General features: G+C 41.4%; 1 protein-coding gene across 2 annotated transcripts in view; it reads right to left on the bottom strand.

Annotated features, from left to right (window-relative positions):
* Positions 1 to 23,384, bottom strand: part of ERG (ETS transcription factor ERG) — a 65,409-nt gene extending 42,025 nt beyond the window's left edge. For both annotated transcript variants that reach the window (XM_051775157.1, XM_051775159.1), the window contains exon 1: positions 23,244 to 23,384. In XM_051775157.1, the coding sequence (XP_051631117.1) occupies positions 23,244 to 23,261 (18 nt within the window). In that variant the 5' untranslated portion in view covers positions 23,262 to 23,384. The remainder of the gene's footprint in view (positions 1 to 23,243) is intronic.
* Positions 23,385 to 23,736: the final 352 nt, after the last annotated feature.

Here is a 23,736-nt window from a genome sequence, read left to right as displayed (position 1 = left end):
TGACTTCACCAGGAACGTGAACAGAGGCCTCATGGCTAAGCCCAAAGGCTTAATATTTTATGCCTTGATGAACAAATTCTGAAATATTATAAATTCAAATGTAAACTGTGCTGCTTTATCACAATTTTTAATATACAAACCATCATTCCTGAAATGTTGACTAACCCTATTTTTGCCCAGGCTATTTCTGACATGTCCTATTATCACAAGGTAATATTTGTAGCATAAGGCATTCAAATCCAGGTCTCTAAGTGCTTCATAAAGTAAAAAATCATCGTTCCACTGTTGCAGATGGGGAAAATTTGGTTAAGAATTGCTAAAAAAGGGTCTTGGTTTAGCAAACATATCTCCATCATGCTGAGCTCTGTGCCCTATTGGGCATTACCCTGAATCTCACACACTGAGATTATCACACCAAGCAGAGCAACTTCCAGAGATCAGGAAACATCTGATTTAAAGAGCTGCCATTTCACAACGAATTGTTTCATCTGCAGCCTTTATCTGGCAGTAAAATGCAAATTAATAGTTTGACACCAAACCAGGAGTTAACAAATGGAAGTAGGGAACTCTTTTGTGCATGTCACATGCCCTGCACACCGTCAAAGTAACCCAGTGGGCTGGTACAAATACAGCAATGAAACCCTCCACCCTGCACCTGCTTGAATTTCAATGCCCAAGCGACTTCAAGCTGCTTGGAATCAGCTCTGTCCATGCAAAACCACCAAAGAACTGCACCTGCACCTCAGAATTCTCCTTCTGCACGAGCAGAGTGCTGGCAAATCACTCAAACACTGAGGCAACACCAGGTTTTATCAAGGGCACCGTCAGCTGAATGAAGAGGTGGCTGCAGGGCTGGAGCAGCACAACAATCAAAATACATATTCCTGAATGATTATGTCAACCCTTCCATCCCCAGTGCTAAGAACAATACAAAATATCCTGCAGATTGTATATTGTATGAGCATTTTTAAAGAAATTGTAGCTTTGTATGCTTATTTTAGCACTTCCATCCACGTAAAGAGCTCTTAACACTGAAGTCTGAATGACTATTTTTTTCAGTCAATACAATAGACTTTTCTTCCTTTTCATCTTGAGAGTATTGTCAATTATGGAGGACTTTGAAAGCTTGAAGTTTTTTCCTCCTCCAAGTTTGGCTGTTAACTTCTAGGGCTTCACAATACCTGGAAAATTGGGAAAACTTGGATATAAAACCCGAATTTCTGTCTCAGCCCAGGGCAAGCCTGTTGTTTTTCTAGTATAGGCCTACATCAATCTGAAGGAGCAGCCAACCTTCTACTTTGTTGAAAAATATGAACATCTGAGTGTTTTTCCAGCAATCTTTCAAGCAAATATTTGTTTGGCAAGACAGGTGGCAGGTTTGTAAAGTGGCCCAGAGCCCAAGTGGAGGGAACTGAGGGTGTACAACCACACCTGCTGTGAACTTTAGTTGATAGATCAAAATTATATTGGGAAAAGAGTCTTGGGAACAAAACAGTTGCCCAAAACAAGATATTGATCTCATTCAAGACCACCCTATCCTTTCTGTGTCTCCTCTTACAATCTTTTGCATCTTGGGTAGCCCCAGATGTTCAGCTGGGTTGTCTTCAAGAATTACTGTGTGTTAATCCCAGTTAGTCTCCTGTCCAGAATTAGAGGCTTTGCCTGTACCCAGTAACAAACCCTGGTATATTGGGTTTGGAAACTCTATTGAGAAAATTTTTAACATTTTTTTTTAGCATTATTCAAAAGCTTTTTGCAGTGTTATCACCAGGTGGTAACATTTGCAACTCTTTTTTCCTACCATCCAAGCAAAAGCTACAAAAAGATTGTACAGTACATTTATACTTAGTTTAATATTTGTTCAGTGGTGGGTTGACCCACCACTTATATATTTTTATATTTAATTACATATTCCCATTTTATATATATATATATATATATATATATATGCATAAGTATATGTACAGACACACATTTTTAGATAATCCCACCCTCAATCTCTGAACAAATTTTAAAGTAAAAATAATTCAGGCATTAAAATACTTTTATCTAGGGCACACTATGGATCAAGGACAAGCTCACCAGCACAGTGATTAAAAATAAAAACATACAGGAAGGAATGAAGAGATTTTTACTGTCATTATATCGATGAAAAAGTTAAATACTAAGGGTAAAACTGAAAAACAGTACCCAAGTTAGTTTCTTTTCCACTGACCCTTAGGTTTTTATGAATGCCTGACAGCATTAGGGGAAATAACACTTGGATGGTGGCCACCAACTGAACTTCTCAGTGACCCATCACTTCCCTGCAGTGTCTCTGCGTGTGGTGGTTGGGCACGTGCACACACGAGCAGGATGAGTGGATCACTCACCTTCTGCTTGGAAAGACTGCAGTCCCAGGGGAATTTTAGCTCCAAATATTAGCTAACCCAAAGAAGTCACAGGAGAACCACAGGTTGCCCACTGGGTGTGTTAAATGTTGCATCCACCCAGCAGCCAGGAATGGGAATCGGCCCAGGGAGAGGGAGCGGGATGTGCTCTTGGGCATCTGCAGAGTTGCTGTCCTGCAGCTCAGGCTCCTCCTGAGGGACTTCTTAGAGCTGGAGATCCTCCTGCCTGCTGCACTAGGCTGGCCAGGTCTCAGGTGCTGCCCTGTGTTCACCTCCATGCATATTTAAAACCCTCACCTTCCCATTTAGAGAGCACTTGCCACACTCAGCACTTACTATTTTCCTTGCTTGATCTTTTGGCAAATGCTGCTCCAACCATCTTTATTTATATGGATGTCTTTATTCACTTCCAAATGTATTTGTCTTGATGTAATTCTCCCCTGTGAGGGTGGGGAGGCCCTGGCACAGGTTGCCCAGAGAAGTTGTGGCTGCCCCTGGATCCCTGGAAGTGTCCAAGGCCAGGCTGGACAAGGCTTGGAGCAACCCGGGATTGTGGAAGTTGGCTTGGATGATGATCTTTAAGGTCCCTTTCAACATAAACCACTCTATGATTCTATATTTTGTACTGACTACCCCACGTTAAATAACTGGAATTAAAAGGCAAATTTCTATTGCTGTTTAAAACATTCCCTACCTTAACAGTGCTCCCCCTTTCTCCACAACACTGGAGCAGAAAATCTTGTGTTTACATTATTGTCCCTTCCTTTTCCTCAGACACCTTTTATTCTGGATCCTCCATGTATACATTGACTATATACATACACAGCATTATATGCTTCTCATGGTATTCCCCATTTTACAAGCATATGGAATCTTGCTTGGATGGGTAATCTTTCTAAATTCAGAATGAACTTTCCAAATATGCCCACTGTGTATGTAAAATATGACTTCCTGTCACGATAACCTTTCCAGTGTATAGCCCAGCATACTTTCCTATAATTGTTTATAAGGAATACTTGATTCATACTTCTGCACACGTTATTTTAGTCATCTGCCACAGAACATGACTAATGAAATTACTACAGGGTTGAATGTCACAGTATTAAGTAATTTCTGGGGGTGCAAAGAGCAACACATGAGACTGCTCATAAAATAGCAATAAAGTGTCTGCTTTTGTTTAAGGATATTTAACCTGCTCTGCTGAACCAGTAAAAATAAGGAGCTGTTTTAGCTCAAACATTAACCATGAGATCAAAGAGATTGGGATGGGTTTTGACATATTGCAGTTAAAGAAGTAGCCAGAGCAATGGATTGGAAGAAAAACGTTGTTTCATACCCATGATTGACAAAGGTTGGAGTGAATGTTCTTTGTTTCTCCCCAGATAAATCAAAACAGAACTATCCCAACAGGAATCCTTCAAATAACACAACAAACCCATTTGCTTTATGACAGTAAAAAAAAAAAAAAAATTAATCCAAACCTGTGGTTTTGCTTTTAAACTGAGTTCCTATTACTTTATTTAAGCAACAAATTTCTAAATAAAATCAGCAATCCAAACTTACAAAATATAAGCAGTAACTTCAGAAAATTTTCAACTGTTTCATTCTTTTCTCCGTTTTTTAGGAGATCTGCCTCACAAATTTAAACTTTCACCTCAAACCATTCTACTCTTCTATGAAATTGTGGCTCTGTGACCCTTCTCTCTGCTGAAACTCAGCCACAGCAGAAACAGGTTGTGGCCCATTTTTAACTTTACATGTGAAGAAGAAAAGGAAAATGCACATGTTGATATCTTTGATGTGGCAGCAAGAACAATCCTGCAGCTTTCCCCCGTGGTAATATTTCTTCCAAACTGCTGATTACCAGAGTTATCCCTCAAAAAGCAGGCCCTGCAGCTCTGGTGTTGACTCTGTTTTGCAATGGTATCAACATTAACTCTGGAAGGACATAAAAGATCATCTGCTGCCATTGATGAAAAGCGAGTTGGGAAAGTCAATGCAAATAAAGAGAATCTCAAGCCCAAAATTGTGAGATCTGCATTTACCATAGCAATAGAAACCATTAAGATGCTTTCCCCCACACCTCACTAATAAGGTCAAGTGTCTAACACACATTACTGTAGGAAATGAAGTTGGGAGGATGCAAAGGTTTAAGACGTGCTGAAAGAAAATATTTTGATTTACTTTCCTTTGGAGTGTATTGAAAAACAACCCCCAAAATGTCTTTATATACTGTAATCTAGGCCTTCAAACACACAAGAGAGGTAGAGAGGTCTGCAGCCTGTTTCTCTTTTATTGTTTCCCCAAACAAACCCATTTCCTACAAGCTGTTCCCATATCTTTTGTGCCACGTCCAGCTTCCCAGAAAAACAGCAGGAAAACAAAGTGTGAACTCAAAACAACCCATTTCCCCAGAACAATGTGCCATACCAAGGAGAGGGAGAGCTGGAGGGGAGGAAGGCTGAAGGGGAAGGGAGGAAGGGAGAGAGGGAAGGAGTGAAGCTGTTTTGATGCTGCCAAGGGACTTCAAGAAAAAAGGAAGGAGGAACTTTTAGAAGTCACAGTGGGGAAGAGCTGTGAGTTGTGTAACTGTAAATATGCAACAGGCAAGTTGCCAACTATTTCAAAGGATTTGAGGTTTCAAAATCGTCGAGGAGTCCAACTGATTTGTGCTCTGGGTTTGGAGCTTCCAGGAACACCTTTATATGTCTGAGAGCCAGAAACTACCATATCTTTTTATAGACTACTCGAACCATACTTGGTCATAATTTCAAGTTGAATCAGTAAGGAATGTAAACAGACACCATTTATGCTTCTCTGCAATCTAATAAAATGAAAGCACGGACTAAATAAAGCCAAATGATAGATGTCGTTCGGCAAGAAGGGAAAACCAGATGATCATGTTCATTTAGTTCCTGGCTGACCTGAGCAATCTCCAAAGCTCCTGCTAGTCAGTAAACCAAGAAAACCTACCCACTAAACTCCCACAGGAATAATGACACCACTCACTGAGAGACATGTGATAAAAGCCAATGATAAATGTCACCATGCCATTTCAAAATCCTCTTTCTCTATTGGGCTCGCAAAGGACATAAAAGCAGAAAAGGAGGAGTAAAAGTAAGAAAGGAACAAATTATATCAGCCTTTCTGTCCATGAGGATTACTCAAGTAAGAAAAACATAATTTTTAGAGTTAACACAACAACTGGAATGCTTTTCCCCAGATTGTGTCCTGGGCTGCACCAAAAGCACCGTGGGTAGGAGGTGGTGGTGGGGATTCTGCCGCTCTGCCCAGCTCTGGTGAGATCCCACCTGCAGAGCTACCTCCAGCTCTGGGGGACCCAAAATAAGAAGAACATGGAACTGTTGAAGAAGGTCCAGAGGAGCTCATGAAGATGATCCCAGGGCTGGAGCAGCTCTATGAGGAAAGCCTGGGAGAACTGGAATTGTTCAGCCTGGAGAAGAGAAGGCTTTGGGGTGACTTGATTGTGGCCTTCCAGGACCTGAAGGAGCTGACAAAAAAAATGGAGAGAGACTATTTCCAAGGGCTTGGAGTGACAGGACAAGGGGGAATGGCTTCAAACTGAAAAACAGCAGGGTTAGACTGGATGTTAGGAAGAAATTCTTCCCTGTGAGAGTGGGGAGGCCCTGACCCAGGTTGCCCAGAGAAGCTGTGGCTGCCCCTGGATCCCTGGAAGTGTCCAAGACCACATTGGACGGGGCTTGGAGCAACCTGGTCTAGTGGAAGGTGTCCCTGCCCATGGCGGGCAGGGGGGGAAACTGGATGACCTTTAAGGTGCCTTCCAACCCAAATCTTCTGTGAATCCATGAAATCAAGAATCTGACCAGCTTTGAAATCTTTGGGTAGGGAGGTGCTGCTTTTGCAGCGAAAAAAACAACGTGGTTCATTTCTTTTTTCTGTTGACAAAAGATGCAACCCCACAGATGTTGCAGTCACTGCAATTCAAACCCACGGTCCCAAACACAACAATGTGTCAGCAAGACCTGGCATGACCATGAAAGGTGTAGTCTACAGAGGAGGAGATGTGGTGCAACACTCATGTCACAATGTGCTGACTTCCTACTGTGGACTCGTATTAAACTGCCACAATACTGCTGCAAGAAGCACCTTTCAATAGTATTTACTAACCATGAATTTTATGCAGTCCTAGATGCAAGAAATAAATGGACACAGAACTAAGGGAAAGCATTAGATAAACCTTTCACTGAATGCTTGCAGCTGACAGAGACACAAGTTGAGAGAAACAGATACAAAGCACAAGTTAATTGTGTGACCAGCGTGACTGTCACAGTTGTGCCAGAGGTTATTTTTCAATTTGAACAAGTAGAAGATAATAAATAATGGAAGGCCACTATGAATGGCAAGTAGGAAGTGGAATGAAGGTGAAAAGACTGATGAAAGGGGAAGGAAAAGCAAAGATCCTGGAACAGTCTGGAATCAGATAAAACCATACGAGCGACTCATCCCTGTCCAGTCTCCTTCTGAAGCTGCTTGCTCTGGCTCTGCTCTGGCTGATCCCTCCCTGTGTTCCCAAGGAAACTGGAGGGATCTTTCCACCTTTAGATGCCCTTTGACTGACCAGGACTATACCTGGACCACACACTGGGGAGAACACGCAGGAGCAAACTGATGCAATATTGATGGTGCCCTCCCGTGCTCCCCAGAGGGCCCTGAACCCTCCCTGCCACAGGATGGGAAGGAATGAGGACTCTCATCCCTCGTGTGCACAATCCTCCAGCCCTACTGGAATGCTGGGGCTTGGTTTTGGCAATGTCAGGAGCTACCAAGAGCTGAGACAAGCCAAAGGCAACAGTAAGTGGGTAAGAGCACTAGACACGAGAGCAGGAAGGTGGGCTTGTTATGTCTTATTTTCCCTCTGAGAACCTGACAGCCTGAAGATTGGAATTTGACCAAGGAAAATCCTAGGCTTTACTTAATACATCATTCAGTTCAGCTGGAACACATCCAGTTAATGAGGCTTTTGGAGTTGTGGGGGGATTGATACACTGGCAAGTCAAGCAGGTAATTGTGATGCACAAGTACATGTAAGTGCCCAGCCTCAGATATCATGGAATCATGGAATGGTTTGGGTTGGAAAGGAGCTTAAAGATCATCCCATTCCTACTTCCTGCCATGGGCAGGGACACCTTCCACTAGCCCAGGCTGCTCCAAGCCCTGTCCAACCTGGCCTTGGACACTTCCAGGGATCCAGGGGCAGCCACAGCTTCTCTGGGCAACCTGTGCCAGGGCCTCCCCACCCTCACAGGGAAGAATTTTCTCTCAATATCCCACCTAACCCTGCCCTCTGTCAGTTTGAAGCCATTCCCCTTGTCCTGTCACTCCAGGCCCTTGGAAATAGCCTCTTTCCATCTTTATTTTCGTATCTATGTCTGAACTAAGCCTTTGTTCAAAGCACGGATTTCCCAAGACTGTAATTCCTCAACACAAACCCGTTGCTGAGGATTTCAAACACTACTTTTACCAAAAGAAAATTACGGTTCACTGCGAACTAATTTTGCTCCATCAGAGTTAACAGAAAAATGTAATTGTTTTTTATCAGGAGAATGCTGACTCTTCAGAATGTCTTTAAAATACATAAAAAGCTTTCTTATGAGATACTTCCAGTGAGACTGAAATCGAAAACAGATCTTTAGAAACCAACTCTTTTGTAAGAATATGGAAAACAGATCTAAGGTTTCAGTAAGATTTTTGCTTCCTCATGTTGAGTATTTCATCACTGACCAGGCATGTTTTAAAGCTGTTTATTACCCTCTGAAGCTTCAGGCTTCAGTCACAACTGTGGAGAAAATGTTTGTTAGAAACATTTAAAGTTCCTGCCACATCTTCTTGTATTCTACTTCTTTCTACAAACAGTTTTTGTGCACTGAGTACGCTAAATATTATATTCATAACATGCACAAATAATATTTTTAAATGAGTTAATTGAAAAGTCACTTCTTATTTACGCAGTTTTCAGAGTCCAGAGCTCCTGATTCTGGATTTCACTTAACATTCCTGAGGATATTTTCCTAACTTTTTTTTTTTTTTTTTTTTTTTAGCTGTCAGTGAAATCATCAATTCTTGCAATGAAAACCACACCACTCATTTTAAATCTTGGTAGCTAAAAGTTTTGCATTCCACACTGATCTTTTATACAAGCATTTCTATTGCCATAAGCAGGACTATTTGCAAATAAGAGCCTCTAATGGACAGATATTTCTTAAAGCACTGGAACGACTTCAGCAATAACTGAGCTTAGTGGCAGCCTGTGCAATTTTAACAGAATAATGTCCCATTTCGTGTCAGATTAAAAGCTCTTAAAGGTTATTAATTACAACAATTCTGTGGGAAATAGAAAAGCTCTGAAAATCACAACGGAAGTGTCTCAGGTGGGAACCTGAAAAAACCCAGCTGTTCCTGAAAATGCAGAGGGGGATTTTCAAGTCACAGCGAGGATCTGTGGATAGAGCTGAAAAATCTCCCTTTTGGTTCCCTGACCAAGTCATTGCCCATCAGATCATGCACAAAACTCGCTGTGATTCACTGCTACTACATCCCAGAGTCACTGGATCACCAAGGGTGGAAGAGACCTTCAGGATAACCCGGTGCCACCACCAGAATCACCCCTAAACCACGTCCCCAAGGGCCACATCCAGACAACTCTTGAACACTTCCAGAGATAGTGACTCCACCTCCTTCCTGAGCAACTTATTCAAGGCCTGAATACTCTGTCAGGGGAACATTTTCTAATATTTAACCTGAACCTCCCCTGGCACAAGTTGAGGCCATTTCCTCTCATCCTTTCACTCCAGACATGGCAGAAGAGCCCGACCCCCCCATCACTGCCTCCTCCTCTCAGGGAGTTGGAAACTCTTTGTTCCCTCTGGGGTTACAACACAGGAATTAAAAAAGGCAAAATGACCTGTCCAGCAACTACATGAGTAAAGAGCAGGCTGCTGATCACACAAAGAGGAAAATCTATGACTTTTTCCTGGCCTTATTTTTATTATTCAGAGGGAAAGATTTTCCCACATGAGCAAACTGCTCTTCTAAACATTTCAACAAGACCTGAAGTTGCAGAGTCAGGTGAACAGTGTTTCTGGTGGAAAGGGATGCAAGATGGTTTTGTGAAGATCACAGAATCATGGAAAGGCTTAGGGTGGGGTGGAAGGGACCTTAGAGATCATCCAGTCCCACCCCCTGCCATGGGCAGGGACACCTCCCACTAGCCAAGGGTCCTCCAAGCCCCGTCCAACCTGGCCTTGGACACTTCCAGGGATCCAGGGGCAGCCACAGCTTCTCTGAGTAACCTGGGCCAGGGCCCCACCACCCTCAAAGAGAAGAATTCCTTCCTAATATCCAATCCAACCCTACCCTCTTTCAGTTTAAAGCCATTCTCCCTTGTCCTGTCACCACCTGTCCTTGCAGAATGTCTCTCTCCAAGATGCAGGAGACAAAGAGTGAAATCAGCTCTATCCTTCAGAAACATTTGTTTAGAAGTTGAGGGTAACCAAGGATTAATAAAGCAAATAAACTGCAATCTGAGTGAAAAAGAAAAAAGAGAAAGAGATGAAGGAGTCCAAAATGAGATTAAAGACATGTAGAGAAGAAAAGAATATTAATGATTAAAAAAACAGGCTGAAGTTTGAGAGGGTGGAGGGTTCTGCAGGTGACTGGAGCACTGGGAAGGAATGAAATACAACAAATTCATGCAGGGAAACTGAGAAACTCAGAAGAAATTGAGGTCATATTTTGCATAGGACTTCTTTGTTTGCAAAGTTTGACTTTTTTTTAAGTTTTGGCCTCTGCTCTCCTTTGTTTGGCCATCTTCTCATTTATTTAAACAAGCCTGGTGACTGTAAATGGTCTCTGAAATACTGGGGGTTATAGTTTATACTCACTGTCATGAAAATTCAGAGTATAATGACTTTGTTTTTCTTTTCTGATAATGTCCCTGACAGTTTTGAGAACTCAAAAACTTTGTCCTCCTTAGGACACTTCATGACTCAAAGCACTTCCTTGCCAGATTTTGTTTTCCCACCTTTCACTTTGGGGTTGTTTTTTTCTTCCAGCACTGATTGACACTGATTATTATTGTTTCAATTGCTTATTCAAGAGTTAGAAAATTATTTTCAATCGAATTCCACTGGTCCTGCTTCCTCTCAGCATTCAGTTTTAGTGAAGAATTTCATTTTCAGCATCATCCCAGTCCTACTGAAACAGGATTTTAAAATAGTTAATTCTGAGGATTTATCAAGCTTCCTTTTTAACAACAGTAGCTGCCAACTTTCATGACCTTACTGAACCTCAGGTTCCTTTGGACCTAAATTTTACAGTCAGCTAAAAAATAAAGCTGTTAGTTTTCATTTCAGAGAAAGAAGTGTGATTTTCAAGGTTTAAAAGGCAGATAAGATGAACAATATAATATATATTATTACCTGAAATTCCATGGTTTTTAAGCTCATGTCACTATGAATTCTGAATATTTTTACTGACAAAAAGTATAATACTCTTTATTGTCACCTTAATTTCAGTATCACATCCCACTGCTTTCTACCTCCACCTCAAGACTTTCATACAGAACCTTTTGCAGCAATTTAACTTGTCTTATTCAACCTTCTGAATTTCTCCTCTTTTCACTAAGCAGTTGAGGGGGGAAAATATAAGGGAAAAAATGTCTTGGGGCTCACAGACACCCCACTTAATATTGAGTTTTCTCAAGCAAACTTGAGCCCCCTTAACTGATCCTCTGCAGCACCACAAAAGCCTTCAGGTTCCCTAAATTGCAATACTTGGAGAGCAAAATTCAACTAAGATACATAGAGATGCATCATCTTTACTTCTGATATTACAAAACTGGGATATTTTCAGATTTTCAAAATACGAGCTGAAGCTTTTGGCAGTCACTACACAGACAGTACATTTCTCCAACAGCTTTATTTCTTAACACTTTCAGGAGTGAGGTTTAATGCTGGACATCTGAAGGCAAGAAACCATGTGAATCCCAGCTCACAAACCTGAAACACCACCAGGAATGTGTTTGACTCGTTGTTTTTCATTAATTAAAAAGCGTACCTTAAAATTCCAGGTTACTGAGTGTTCATCAGAACCTTAAGCAGGGAACTTATTTTGTGTCAGATCTACTTGTGGGTTGAGGTAAAGACCTAAGCAGAAGTGACACCACAGGCAGCCCCTTAAGAAGCAGGTAAGCAGTGTCCAGGTGTTATACTGACTTCTGCAGGGTCTCTACCCTGGGCTGAGTTCAGCCCTGTTCCATGAAGTCTTCCAAGTTTTTCAGTCATGCCTTAGAAACAAAAAGTGCTTAAAACCAACGTGCTTTGGGTCTGTACCCTGGCTTTTAAGGAAAATCCTTTAGAACTACGGCCTTTTGTCAACGAAAACTGAAGGCTTCAAGTGGTCGTACAATTCAAGAAACTGCCCTTTAATTATTAAATATCACAATATTCTTGATAAAAATTGCGTGGGTCGGCAAGAATTGCATCCTCCAAGAAGCAGAGGAGGTTGACAGAGATTGAGGCCTCATAAAACCTCTACGAAAGTGGAAAACAGTATTATGAAGGGCCAAGCTCGGAAGAGAAACATACCTGAAAGTGAATTTGGTCTGGTCTGGGTTCTAAAAGGTCACATGAGGTGTGTGATGAAGGTGTGGGGGGAAAAAAACTAAATCTGAAGACAGTAAATAATGGAGACCTTCTTGCTCTCTAGAATTCCCTGAGAAGAGAGGGGGTCAGGGGGGACGGGCTCTGCTCCCAGGGAACAAGGGATAGGAGGAGAGGGAATGACCTCCAGCTGTGCCGGGGGAGGCTCAGGTTGGACATCAGGAGGAATTTCTTGCTGGAAAGGGTGGTCAGGCCTTGGCAGGGGCTGCCCAGGGAGGTTTGGAGTGCCCAGCCCTGGAGGTGTCCCAGGAAGGCCTGGCCGTGGCACTCAGTGCTCTGGGCTGGGGGACAAGGTGGGGATGGGGCACAGGGGGGACTTGATGCTCTTGGAGTTCTTTTCCAACCTTATGAGTCTGTGATTCTGTAATATTTAACACTCATGCTGATTGAACAGGATCTGGGCACCATTACAGGGAAAGTTCAAAGTCAGTAACCTACATGTACACGTTACAGATTGTGCTTTACTTCAAAAATTTTTAACATACATTTAAATGCCTTTTTTTTTTTTTTGTAAAAATGGTGTTGCAATTGTAAATCTATAACCTACAAGCAGTTTTGCAATTCGTAGTTCATTGCTAACCCATTTTGAACGCCTGCAGACGAAGCTTCCCATTCAAAGTGAGAAAACAAAAACAAAACCATCACAGAACCACAGAATGGCCTGGGTTGGAAAGGACCTTAAAGATCATCTCATTACAACCCCCTGCCATGGGCAGGGACACCTTCCACTAGACCAGGTTGCTCCAAGCCCCGTCCAACCTGGCCTTGGACACTTCCAGGGATCCAGGGGCAGCCACAGCTTCTCTGGGCAACCTGGGCCAGGGCCTCACCACCCTCACAGGGAAGATCATATTATTTTGCTCAACAAAGACTTCGATTAAGAAAAAGCAAGATCTCACCACTTTCAATTTCCTTTCCTTTTCCTAGAAAGGCAGAATTGTCAAGGAGGGGTTTTCTCACATCAGGTAAGTGGTGTAACAACACTTTCCAACTGTGAGCAAACATCCATCTCCAAAAATCCATCAGAATAGCACGGAGCACTTCTCAGTGAGTTTTTTCTCCCTGAGTAGAGGCAGCAGGAACTCTCAATTCGATCAGCATCTTGAAAAATCCAGCTCCTTATTCAAAGCTCTAAGCAGAGATTTAACAACCAAACCTTAGGGACTCTTTTCCTTAAAAAAAAAAAAAAAAAAGTTCAACCTGGTCCATTTAAAGACTTTCTACTAAACTTGCCTCCTTTGGCACAGAGTACCAATGATTTAGTTGGCATTGTAAAGATTTACTATGCACTTTTCCTATCTTATTAGAACCAGTCATGGAATTCACTCGCTTGAATTTCTTTGGCTCTGAGTGTGAACTGCTGAGGAGGATGACATCCAGAGGTTACATTCCTGTCTACCTTTCATTTCAGCTTTATAACTGCAGCAAGTAAATTTCCTTAAATCCCGTGGATTCTAAATCAAAGGAAAACGTATTTTTAATCTCACGAGTATTTAACAAAAAAAAAAAAAAAACAACCAAGAATTTAGCAGTAAGGTTATTAGAGAGCTTGATGATTGAAAGGAGACAAAAAAGAAAACTAAGAAATCCTCAAAAGCTTGTAGGTAGATGTTTTCTAACAAAACCTACTTTTTAATATAATTTATTAGCTCTGTTAAATGCTGATAAAACATAAATTAAAAATAAACTGCTTCAATAAAGGCCTTCAGGAGAATAACTAATACTCCTAACGACGCACACAAATTTATTCTTCTCACTATGTAGGAGCCCCAGGCATGGGAACAATGATGACTTTTTTTGCTGTGCACCCATCAGACAAGGTAATGATCTTTCTCTCTCTGTCCTTTTCCTATTTTTTTTGCCCCAAAAGAGAAGAAATAACATGATATTCTGATATTTCCATGGACATAAGTCTCCTCACTACTCAACCTGTCTAACCCTGTACATGTGCAGGCACCTCTGGCCTTACAGGTGTATAAAATTATAATTATATTATGATATAAGGCTGGATTTGCCTTATTAGTTTAATACAAAGCAAGGGAGGGATGTCATCTCTCCACTGAAGAGCCCAGTATGAGGAGGCCCCTTTGCACACCCCTAATCTAAACCATCAGGGGAACAGCTCAGATGCTTCCAGCCCAGCCCAGCTCCGTATGGTTTGATGGCTCACATCTCCAACAAGCATCCAGTGAATAACATGGAGCCTGAGACCCTCCACAGAGCCTGATTTTTTGGCTGGGGCAGCCCAGCCTGGCTCAAAGTTCACTGAAGTCAATGGAGAGACTCAACAGCATCGACAGGATGGAGCTGATCCCAAGCCAGGACAGGAAACTCTGAGGAAACATAAGAGCTTGCCCTGTTTGTTGCCTCGAATATTTGTTTCGTGTTTTGGAATTTACTGACTGAAGCTGCGTGGAAGAAACCTGGCAGGCAGAGACCTTTGCCAAGCTGTGTTATTTTGGTTGTCTCAGAACTCCTGAAATAAACCCCAAACTCCAGTGAGACTTTTGTGTTCGTGCCGTAGCCTCCTTGAACTCGGTTCATCCAACGGCTCAGGATGAGCCTGGACTGGCAGATCTGCTGCAGTCTTGGCTTGCAAGGCACTATTATGCTGAGAACATGATGTGCCTGGTTCTTCTCTCACTTCTCTCATACCTCTGTAGCCTGTTGGATATAATGGATCCAGTTCTGATTTATTCCGGCTTCGAGAAAGAGGAAAATTTAACAGGTTTCCTTAGAGCCCAAGACAAAACTCCCAAAGTTTGAGTGGTCACCATGATAAAAAGACATGGTTAAAAAAAAAAAAATTTTGGCTTAAAAAAGCATTAACTGAAGGCCTCACCCATCAGTAGACTGGACAGAAGCGTCCTGAGTTCTACATCTCATGAGTGACTACTCTGTCGACTAAAACTCACACCTAAATTAAGCCTTTGCAACCAAAAAAATACCACATTTGGAAGAGAACAGGAACGCCAAACAAGCCTGTGGATGGTTCAGCTGGAGCTCGTGTCCACCAGGAGGGTTAACACGAACGTTCCTGATTGTTTCTGTTGTTTATGAATCTCGACCTTCAGAGCAGCACTGAAATGTGCTGTCTCCTAAAGATGTTCCCCACCGATATGACACACACTTTGCATTGTTTCGCTGCACACAAGCATTAATATCCCAGAGGTAACCCACCCTTCTCTTAACGGCTGCTGACAGGTCCAATGGCTGAGCAAAAATCAGTTGAAGGAAAGGGAAGTCTTGTCGGAAATGAGATTAATCTTGTAACGAGTGTTCAGCCCTGATAACCCATCTGTGCAGAGAACTGCTTTAACTGGAGAGCAATTAACCTTCACCTGACAAGCTCTGTCCAACCGTTATAAACAACATTAAAGGCACAGGATCCCTCTCGTTTCCCCCCCCCCTCGTTTACGTAGACTAAACAATCAGGTTCTGGATTCCATGAAAACAGTGGATGTAACAGTGCCTCGATGACAAATAGCAGGGAAATTTAAAAAGGTAATGTCTGTGTGGAAATAATGTGAAAAATGTCTCTGGCCACCACTTTGAGTGAGCTGATCTGATTAGTAAAAAAGCAACAACTTTGAGCACTTCCAAGGGAATACCTCAGGCATGAGGAAAGCTGGTGGGAATACGCCAAAGACCAACAATAATAAAAATGTATGTGAGCAGATAAGAGCTGAGTGACCACATCTGAGGAACGCTGCTCTCAGGACCCAGTGTGCACTTCCCCAACACCCCTGTGAACCCAAAGCCAAGGGGCAACTTCCTGGAGCTTTCTCGCCCATGGCCTTGTGGAAGTTGCTTGTCAAAACTAACTCCCAACTTGCAGAACTGGGCTGTTGGGTCAGGTGCCCACAGGACCAGCCCTCCCGTCTGACAGCTGGTGCTTCCAGTGATGTCTGGCATCTTCCATGGTCTCTGGAAGGGTCTGTAAATCCATCTTGGATTCCCAGGCTGTTAGACCACCACATGAACATAGAGGAGATAACTGGACTTGGGTCTGCTCTTCCCAGACAAAAAGCTGTGATGTGTGTGAAGCCACAGCAGCAAAGCTCTACCCAATTATCCAGGGAAAGGCCACCATCCCAATCTCAGTCACAGTGGCAGAAACCTGGAATGACTCCAGGGGAATCACTGGCAAAACAACACAGAGAATTTGGGCTGAGTTCCTGAATAACTTGGGTGCAAGCCTGGCCCCAGTCAGGTCATACTTTTGCCTTCATTTTGCCCAACTTCACCCCAGGTTTCATAACTCCTCATTCATCCTATTGATGTGCCTGAAACCAATTACCTTGAAGTTACAATTAGCAATGGAGGTTTCTGTCTGTATTTACTTTCCCTCTGCTCCAGGTTTCTCTTTTTCCTAGCAGAAGTTCAAATATAGAGGTTAGTCACGGCTTTATTTCTCTTTACAGCGAGGCAAAAATCTCTGTTTCAGTCATTTTGGTTGAATATGGATACGTGGATTGCAAGAGATGGCCATGAATCTTTAAGATATCCAGAACATGCTCCGGACTATTTGTTGGAGAATTCCACCTCAAGTCCTAGAGAAATGTGTATTTTATTTGATGATACACACAAATAAGGATTCAGGCAACACAGAGTTGGAGGGAGGATGTTTGTTTTTCATCTGACAATGCTAATGGATTATGAAACATCCCAATTTCCAAATTATAAAATGCAGAGCTACTTTTCCTACCATTGCAGAGAAAAATCCTCTTATTTCACAGCCCAGGGTAACAGCATTGGTCTTAAAGTTATTACACAAACAGATGCACTGTGCTGTGGTTTAACTGTTTAAATAGTAACAGGTAGAGAATTACCTTCATATCAAACAAGAAGGGCTTAGATCTTTCCAGTGAATTAGATACTAACAGATAGGAAGTTCCTATTGAAAGCATTTCCTGTATTGGTAGTCCCTGATTTTGGCAACTTATCTGGGTAGGAAATGAATGCAGGAAGTATCTGTCTACAGACCCTTTATCATCAAGGTAATTGCTGTGGCAGCATTTTGCTGTTTATCAAGGTAATAAACATACGGTCTAAAAAAAGATGTTTTTCAAGTCTGAAGAATGCAGTTTAAAAAAAAAAAAAAAATCTTACAGGCACTGCAGTTGTGCAAAACCTTCCACAGAGAATTAACGTGCTGCTCCTTGTTTCTCTCATCACAGCTGCAATCAGGGATTTGCAAACAAAACATTCCCAGTCTCCTGGGTGTTTTGTTTTTTTTTTTCCCCTCATCTCTCTTAAACCAGGCAGGTAGTTTTAAAGAGCTCTGCCACTTCCCAAAAACAGTGACCCACCCCTTCCTGCAGGTATTTGCATATGCCCAGTCCTTGTCATCTGTTGGCAACACACACCTTTGACTAAGCAAGTCGGAGCCTTTCCTGGTGTGAGGAGGTTACCCAGCCTGGTGACACCACTTCCCACCCATCACTGGAGATCTACACTCCGTGTAAACATGCATTGCAAGTGGAAGACATCACATCCTAGGCATTCCTTCCACTCATTAATTCCCAAAATCCACCCTTCCAAAAGGCTATTTGCCTCGGGCACTGTGTGTGGACCAAATGAGTGACCACTTGGTGTGTCCTTCAGCCTTAAAAAAATCACTATTGCCCATCGGTCTTTTTTTTACCTCTGACAGTTCATTGACATTTTTAAGACAAATAATCGTCACGTTTATTCGTATTTGTCAAATTTATTCCTTTTTTCTTTGAAATAAATTCGATTTATGACAGGATAATTACCAGAAGTGGCAATCACTTGTTCACACACGGTAGTTACTAAACCCCATTCTGAATATTACTTGTTTATAACCCACTAATATCCCTTTCCAATCTCTTTAATAGGATGACTCTGTGCATGGTAAAAATTGGCAGTGCCTAAGGATGCATTACAAGAAGCAAGATCCTTGTGATCCAGGCTTGCAACATGAATCTCACCAGATTTCCTGAAACTTCTCCCTCTGTTCACTGTGATAAGCTGATTACAGGATTTACAGTTCTTGTAAGGGAGCAGGAATTAATTGAGGGACACAGAGTTATCCAGCCTAAGGCAGGCTTGGTTACAACATTTAAAATAATCCCTTTGACAACAAAGACACTTGAAAGAAAGGACTGTGACCTTTTTCATATATATTCTTCCAAGTTTTTTTATGTTTGTTGGTGTTTTCTATGCAAAAATTTCTTCCATAATACATAAATATCTATCCAAGACAGCAGGATGACTGATTATCTCTCAAAAGAAATTAATTTTTCAATAGTTAAAGATGAATCTGATAGAAATCACATTGTAGTCAATGAACTTGTTAACTTGAAGAGGTTTGGCACTGCATGTGATATTTTCTACTGTTATCGCCCTTATTTTGTTAAAATTGATAATACAAGCATTATTAATTTCAATACAATCAATAATACATCCCCAAATTTTCTTTTCTTATTTTTTTGCTGATTTTCAAATAATTCTGTTGGTTTGATTTAGAAACCTGCATAATAAAGGCTATTCCTTTTTTAAGTAAAACAGCATTATACATTTTTAGTGAATCACAAGCTGGCCCTCTGAAAATAAATAACCTCTTTTGGCATTTTGCAAAACTACTGTATTTGTCTTTCAGCAAGTCATTCTCCAAGAGCACTTGTTTCTTTTAACATTATTTCTGAAAGGCCTTTTGTAACTCGGGGAACTTGCTGAGAAACGTTTTGTTAAGGGATAATATAGTGCTTGTTAAGGAAAAACAAACAAAGCAACAAACTCAGACAGTCAAATATATGCATTTTCCAGCTGTTGTTCCTTGCCTGGGGACTTAGTTCTAGAAAGCAAACCCCTTATATTTCACTTCATTTTGGCATATGAAGACACAAACCAAATTGAGTTAAATGGCTGCTGATTAAAAGCAAAAGAAAACAGCACAAAAATCCCCCAGAATATGTTCTTCTGTTTCTATATGACTATTTCTGCCTTGAAATTGTACATTTGTACTTGAGTCAGAAATACCGTTTTACCTGGCAATAATTATGGGTCTGATTCTGCTGCCTTTATTGGAACAAAATCTTCATGGAATTGCTGGAGACTCTGAATTAAGGAGGGCAGGATCAGGATAAGGGGTTTAAAGCTCTCTTGATATTCCTGCTTCTGATTCACCTGAGCACTCAGGTGTGTTCCCTGCTTTAAGGGGGTTGCACCATATCAGGGGAAGTATTTACAGGCTTAAAACTAAATATACCATTGGCTCATTAATTGAGATGAGGGGGAAAAAAAAGATAATAACCTTTATAATTGTTTTAATGCAAGGAACAAATGTACAAATTACCGTATCAGCTCTGCTGGATTCAGTGCAGATGCAAACCTTTAAACAAAGACTTAAACATTTCCATATGCCAAGGACAGATTTATTTCTTAACTGTCTCCAGCTTTCCTTGGCTCCAGAAATATTTGAGGGAGTGCTTAGATTTTCTAAAAGAAAGTGAGAGAAAAGTAATACTAAAGAAAGAAGCACAGCACAGTATTCCTCGAAAATAAATCTTGCCCCTATATTCTGCTTTAATCAGCGTGTCCATACTCTTTCAAGCCTCAGAAACCACAAAGATTCTCCTGTCCTTTATCAAATACACAGACTTTTTCTCCCAGAAATCATAGATTCCACAGGAACAGCACAGTAGAAACCAATAATAAAAAGTGGACAAGAGTATAATTAGGTGTAAATTACAGTAAAAGAAATATCCACAAGTATAATTGATAAATCATTGTAAAGTCAAGATCACTTACTGAAGAGTTTTAATAAGAATAATTACACTGAAGAGTTTTAATAAGTAACCAAGGAGAAAAATATAACCAGGCTTGAACATGGCAAGGAAATAGAATTCCAGTTGCACTTTTCTATTTAATGTTCTTTCCTCCACTATAGGATAATGGGAAAAAAAAAAAAAAAACACAACAAAATGACCTTCAGGATAACTATTTTTACTTCATCCCAAGGTAACGCTTAAATAAGTTTTTGCTCCATTCTATTAAACAAAAAAAACCAAACCACCAAAAAAAAAAAAGACTGACACCTAATTCAGAATCATTTGATATGTTCTAAAATTGTATTTGCAGTAAAAGGGACACTTAGAGTTGTATTGATTTAAGAGTCTTTAGTTTCAGTGCTCTGCACACACAGCTTGTGCCAGAAGGAAACATGTCACCTTAGCACCGAAATCCTGGATCTTAAGAGACTTTCTGCACCTGAAAAACCGCATTTTCCCCTTCAAATGCCAAAAAAACGTAACAGTGAGATCAGCTGCACGTGCACCAGGTATTGGGATCAGAAATATCAGCCCCTTGACTGTACCAAACCCAAAATCCTTGGTGTGGGGGAACCTTTTTGCACCGTTCCCCTCTCCGCTGTTTCTCTCTCCAAAGCCGGCCCGCTCCCAGTCAAAGGGGGAAAAAAATCCCTGGCCCGAGCAAGGACAGTTGCCCTCACAGTGAGAAAATCGGGATTAACATTATCCATCCGTGTCAGTGCCTGGAAAAAAGGCATTTCTGCCTCCTCCTCCTTTTCAGGACAAACCTTCCACCGCAGCACTTTCCCCCTCACGGCGGAGAAGGGCCAGGGGGCAGCAGAAGGAGGGTGGGGGACAAGGAGAGATGTATCTCCTGGGAAAACCACACTTGTGATGTCAAACCCAGCACCAAAAATCTCACACAAGTGCTTGTCTTCACAGATACCAATTAACCCCAGTGAAGCCAGACTGATCCCTCAGGAATTACAAGTGTCCCACGGGTCTGTCTGCAAGTTTGGGATAAGGAAAGGATGAATCAGAAAATCTTACTGGAAGGCCACTTTTCCGTGTGTGTGTGTGCATTCCCAGAAATTTCTACCCAGTTGTGAACGAAAACATAATTCCATAACCATTCACAGCCTGATTTTGACATTTAAGGACTCCACAGCTTCACTAAAGAAGAGAGTGAATTCCCAGCACGGAGATCCCAGACAAGGCTCTCCACCTTCCATGACCACAACCCCTTGTATCCCAGTGTTGGGATAGCTGGGATACCCTTTGCCAGCAGAGAACACAAGCCATTATATTATATTAATTATATATATTTATATATTGAATATATATATATATATAGAAAAATATAACTGTTTAGCAAAAGTTAACAAACACCTGTTTGGCCTTCAGCTGGAATTTCCTTATTTCAGAAACCTCTCAGTTAAATGACTTCTCTATGAACTCCTTATAGAAGAGGAATTGAATCTCTTTGGACTGGCTTAGGGTCATGTCAGAGCAGATGTCCTGGATCTAGAGCACAAAGCACCTGTCATTTCTTCCCAGTCATTTTACCTTTTGCTCTTGCATAAATAAAATCCTTGCTTCAGCACATAAGGCCTTCCCAGCACCCTGGGCACCAAAACCCTCAACCTTTTGGGATGTCTTTCCCCCTGCAAGTTTCACACTCCAGATGAGGAGAGAGAAGTGCACGTTTTTCTACTCAGGAGGCTTTTCTGACTGCACTGCATTCCCAGGCTGGATAAAACATGGCTCTTCTCATCTCCCTAAGTGTCAGGTGAAGGTAAAATAATAACCATGAGGTATTATTTACAATCTTTTACCTTATTACCATTTTTTTTACCCAATTACAGTTCACCTAATACGAAACACTAAGAGAAATAAATAACAAGAGCTCCTCAAAATGCAAACACCATCCAAACTCATGGTGCCGTTATTTTTATAAGTAAATTTCCTATCAACATCAATAGTTTTTTCTGATTAATAGGTACAAAAAATGCAGTGCTACCACCCCAACACAGAGCCATTCTTTTAGCCAAAACTCAGCTCCCTGAACCTCAGGAACCACAGGGAATTTAGTTTCAGGAGCTACTTAGCATTTAACAGATACTCAGCAATGCAGAGGAGATCCAGACCTCTGTCTCTATTGATAGCCCCGTGAAAACATCAGTGATCACAGAAAGAAGAGGTTCATTAAGACTTTTTAATCACATTTGACTTCAGGCAAGGCTTTCAGATCTCAAAAACCATAACAAAAAAAAGCATCAAATGATCTCTAAAATATAAACAGCAAAGCAGAAGCTACTGGGAAATCCAAGTGCAGCTCCCCTGAGCCGACAGCCAGGCTATTCCATATCTCCTGCTGAATCTCTGGCATAATCAGAAAAGTGCAGAAACAGACAATACCACCAAGAAAACAAATACCTTGATCCCAAATCTGATAACACCTCGACCCCGAATCTGACAACACAACACCGCAGAGTCCTCCCTGAACATGCTCTTTATGTAAAATTAGTTTCACTATCACGAAATTACGGTTTTATTCTGCAATTAATCGCAGCTTATTGCTATGGCAGTAACTGCAACATAGAGAGAAGTAAAAACTAGACAGATACACATATGGATTTATTCAACTAAGTGGCACAACCCGAAAAACTCAGCAAAGCCAGTCTTAAAATAATAAAAAAATAAATTAACAAACCATGCACCGATGTCAAGTTAAACGCCAAGAAGAGAATTTTATTGTCCAAAGAAATTAAAGCAAAAAAAAAGAACACACCCAGGAGATCTTCCCACCACCATTAAAATAACATTCAGAAAGGTGCCCAGTAAAAGGATCAGGGTTTCTAGAAAAGCACATAATTAACACCTGCACGAGAGAGAAACAAGAGCTGGTGCCTCTCCTTCCCGCTCGCTCAAATTTGTCTCCCCATCCACAAGAGAAACATTTCAAAGTCTCCAAAAGCGCTCTTAGGGAACCCGCTTTTTCCTTCCAGTGCACACCCTCTCCCCTCCTGGCAGTCCACAAACACATCCAAGTTGTCCCAGTGATACCTCCAAGGAATTTCAGAAGCTCCCCTTTTTTTAAAAAAGGGCTTCGCATTTTTGCGATCCGCGGCACCGAAGAGTGAATTTCAAAAAAACCCAATTTTTTTTTGTCCGAGTTTGAAGTTTTTAAGCCTTGCGGATGGTTGGAGTAGGAAAAAGGAAATTTACTAGGCAGTACAAAGGAAATCTTGTTGTCCTCTATTGTGGCAGTGGGGGTGTTGCCCAATTCTAACTTATCTAGGTTGATAAAAGGAAACCAAAGAACACGCAAAAGTGACCAAAAAGCGCCGACAAAAAAAAAGGTGCCCCTTTCTTACCTTAATAGTGCTTGCCATAATGTGATCAAGATTATTGATCGCTAAATAATTTGCTAATAATAATTATTGCTTCGCTCTGACCAGAAAGAAGTTTTGATGAGGTTGTTTAGAGCGGATGAGATTGTGCTAACTCTGGGAAATGAAGTCAGCCAATGGCAGGAAGAGGTTTCTATTGGTCCTGGCCACCACAGCTCGAAGAAACAGGATATTTGGGAGTGAAGAGATAAGAGTCCTAAAACAATGTTGTTTTTCTTGATGATATGTGACTAAATTTTTTTAATTTTTTTTTTTTTTTTTTTTTTTTAAAAACAAAAAAGCCAATTGCCTGTGGCTGCCTGGGCAGGTGTGATGTGATGTGCAGTAAGTGTGACAGGCCACTTTGAGGCAGGATGCAGATGTCAGATGAAATGGGCCAAATTCAGCAGTAGTTTGATGCAGGCTGCTCACTGGGGAATTGTTGGTTCAGGGCCAAAGCCAGGCTGGGTATAAGGGG

The sequence above is a fragment of the Manacus candei genome, unplaced genomic scaffold, assembly GCF_025592945.1.
Source record: "Manacus candei isolate 608988 ecotype Guabito, Panama unplaced genomic scaffold, ASM2559294v1 h1tg000257l, whole genome shotgun sequence".
Classification (NCBI taxonomy): domain Eukaryota; kingdom Metazoa; phylum Chordata; class Aves; order Passeriformes; family Pipridae; genus Manacus; species Manacus candei.
The sequence above is the reverse complement of the archived record's forward strand: the minus strand, read 5'-3'. Positions and strand labels throughout refer to the sequence as shown.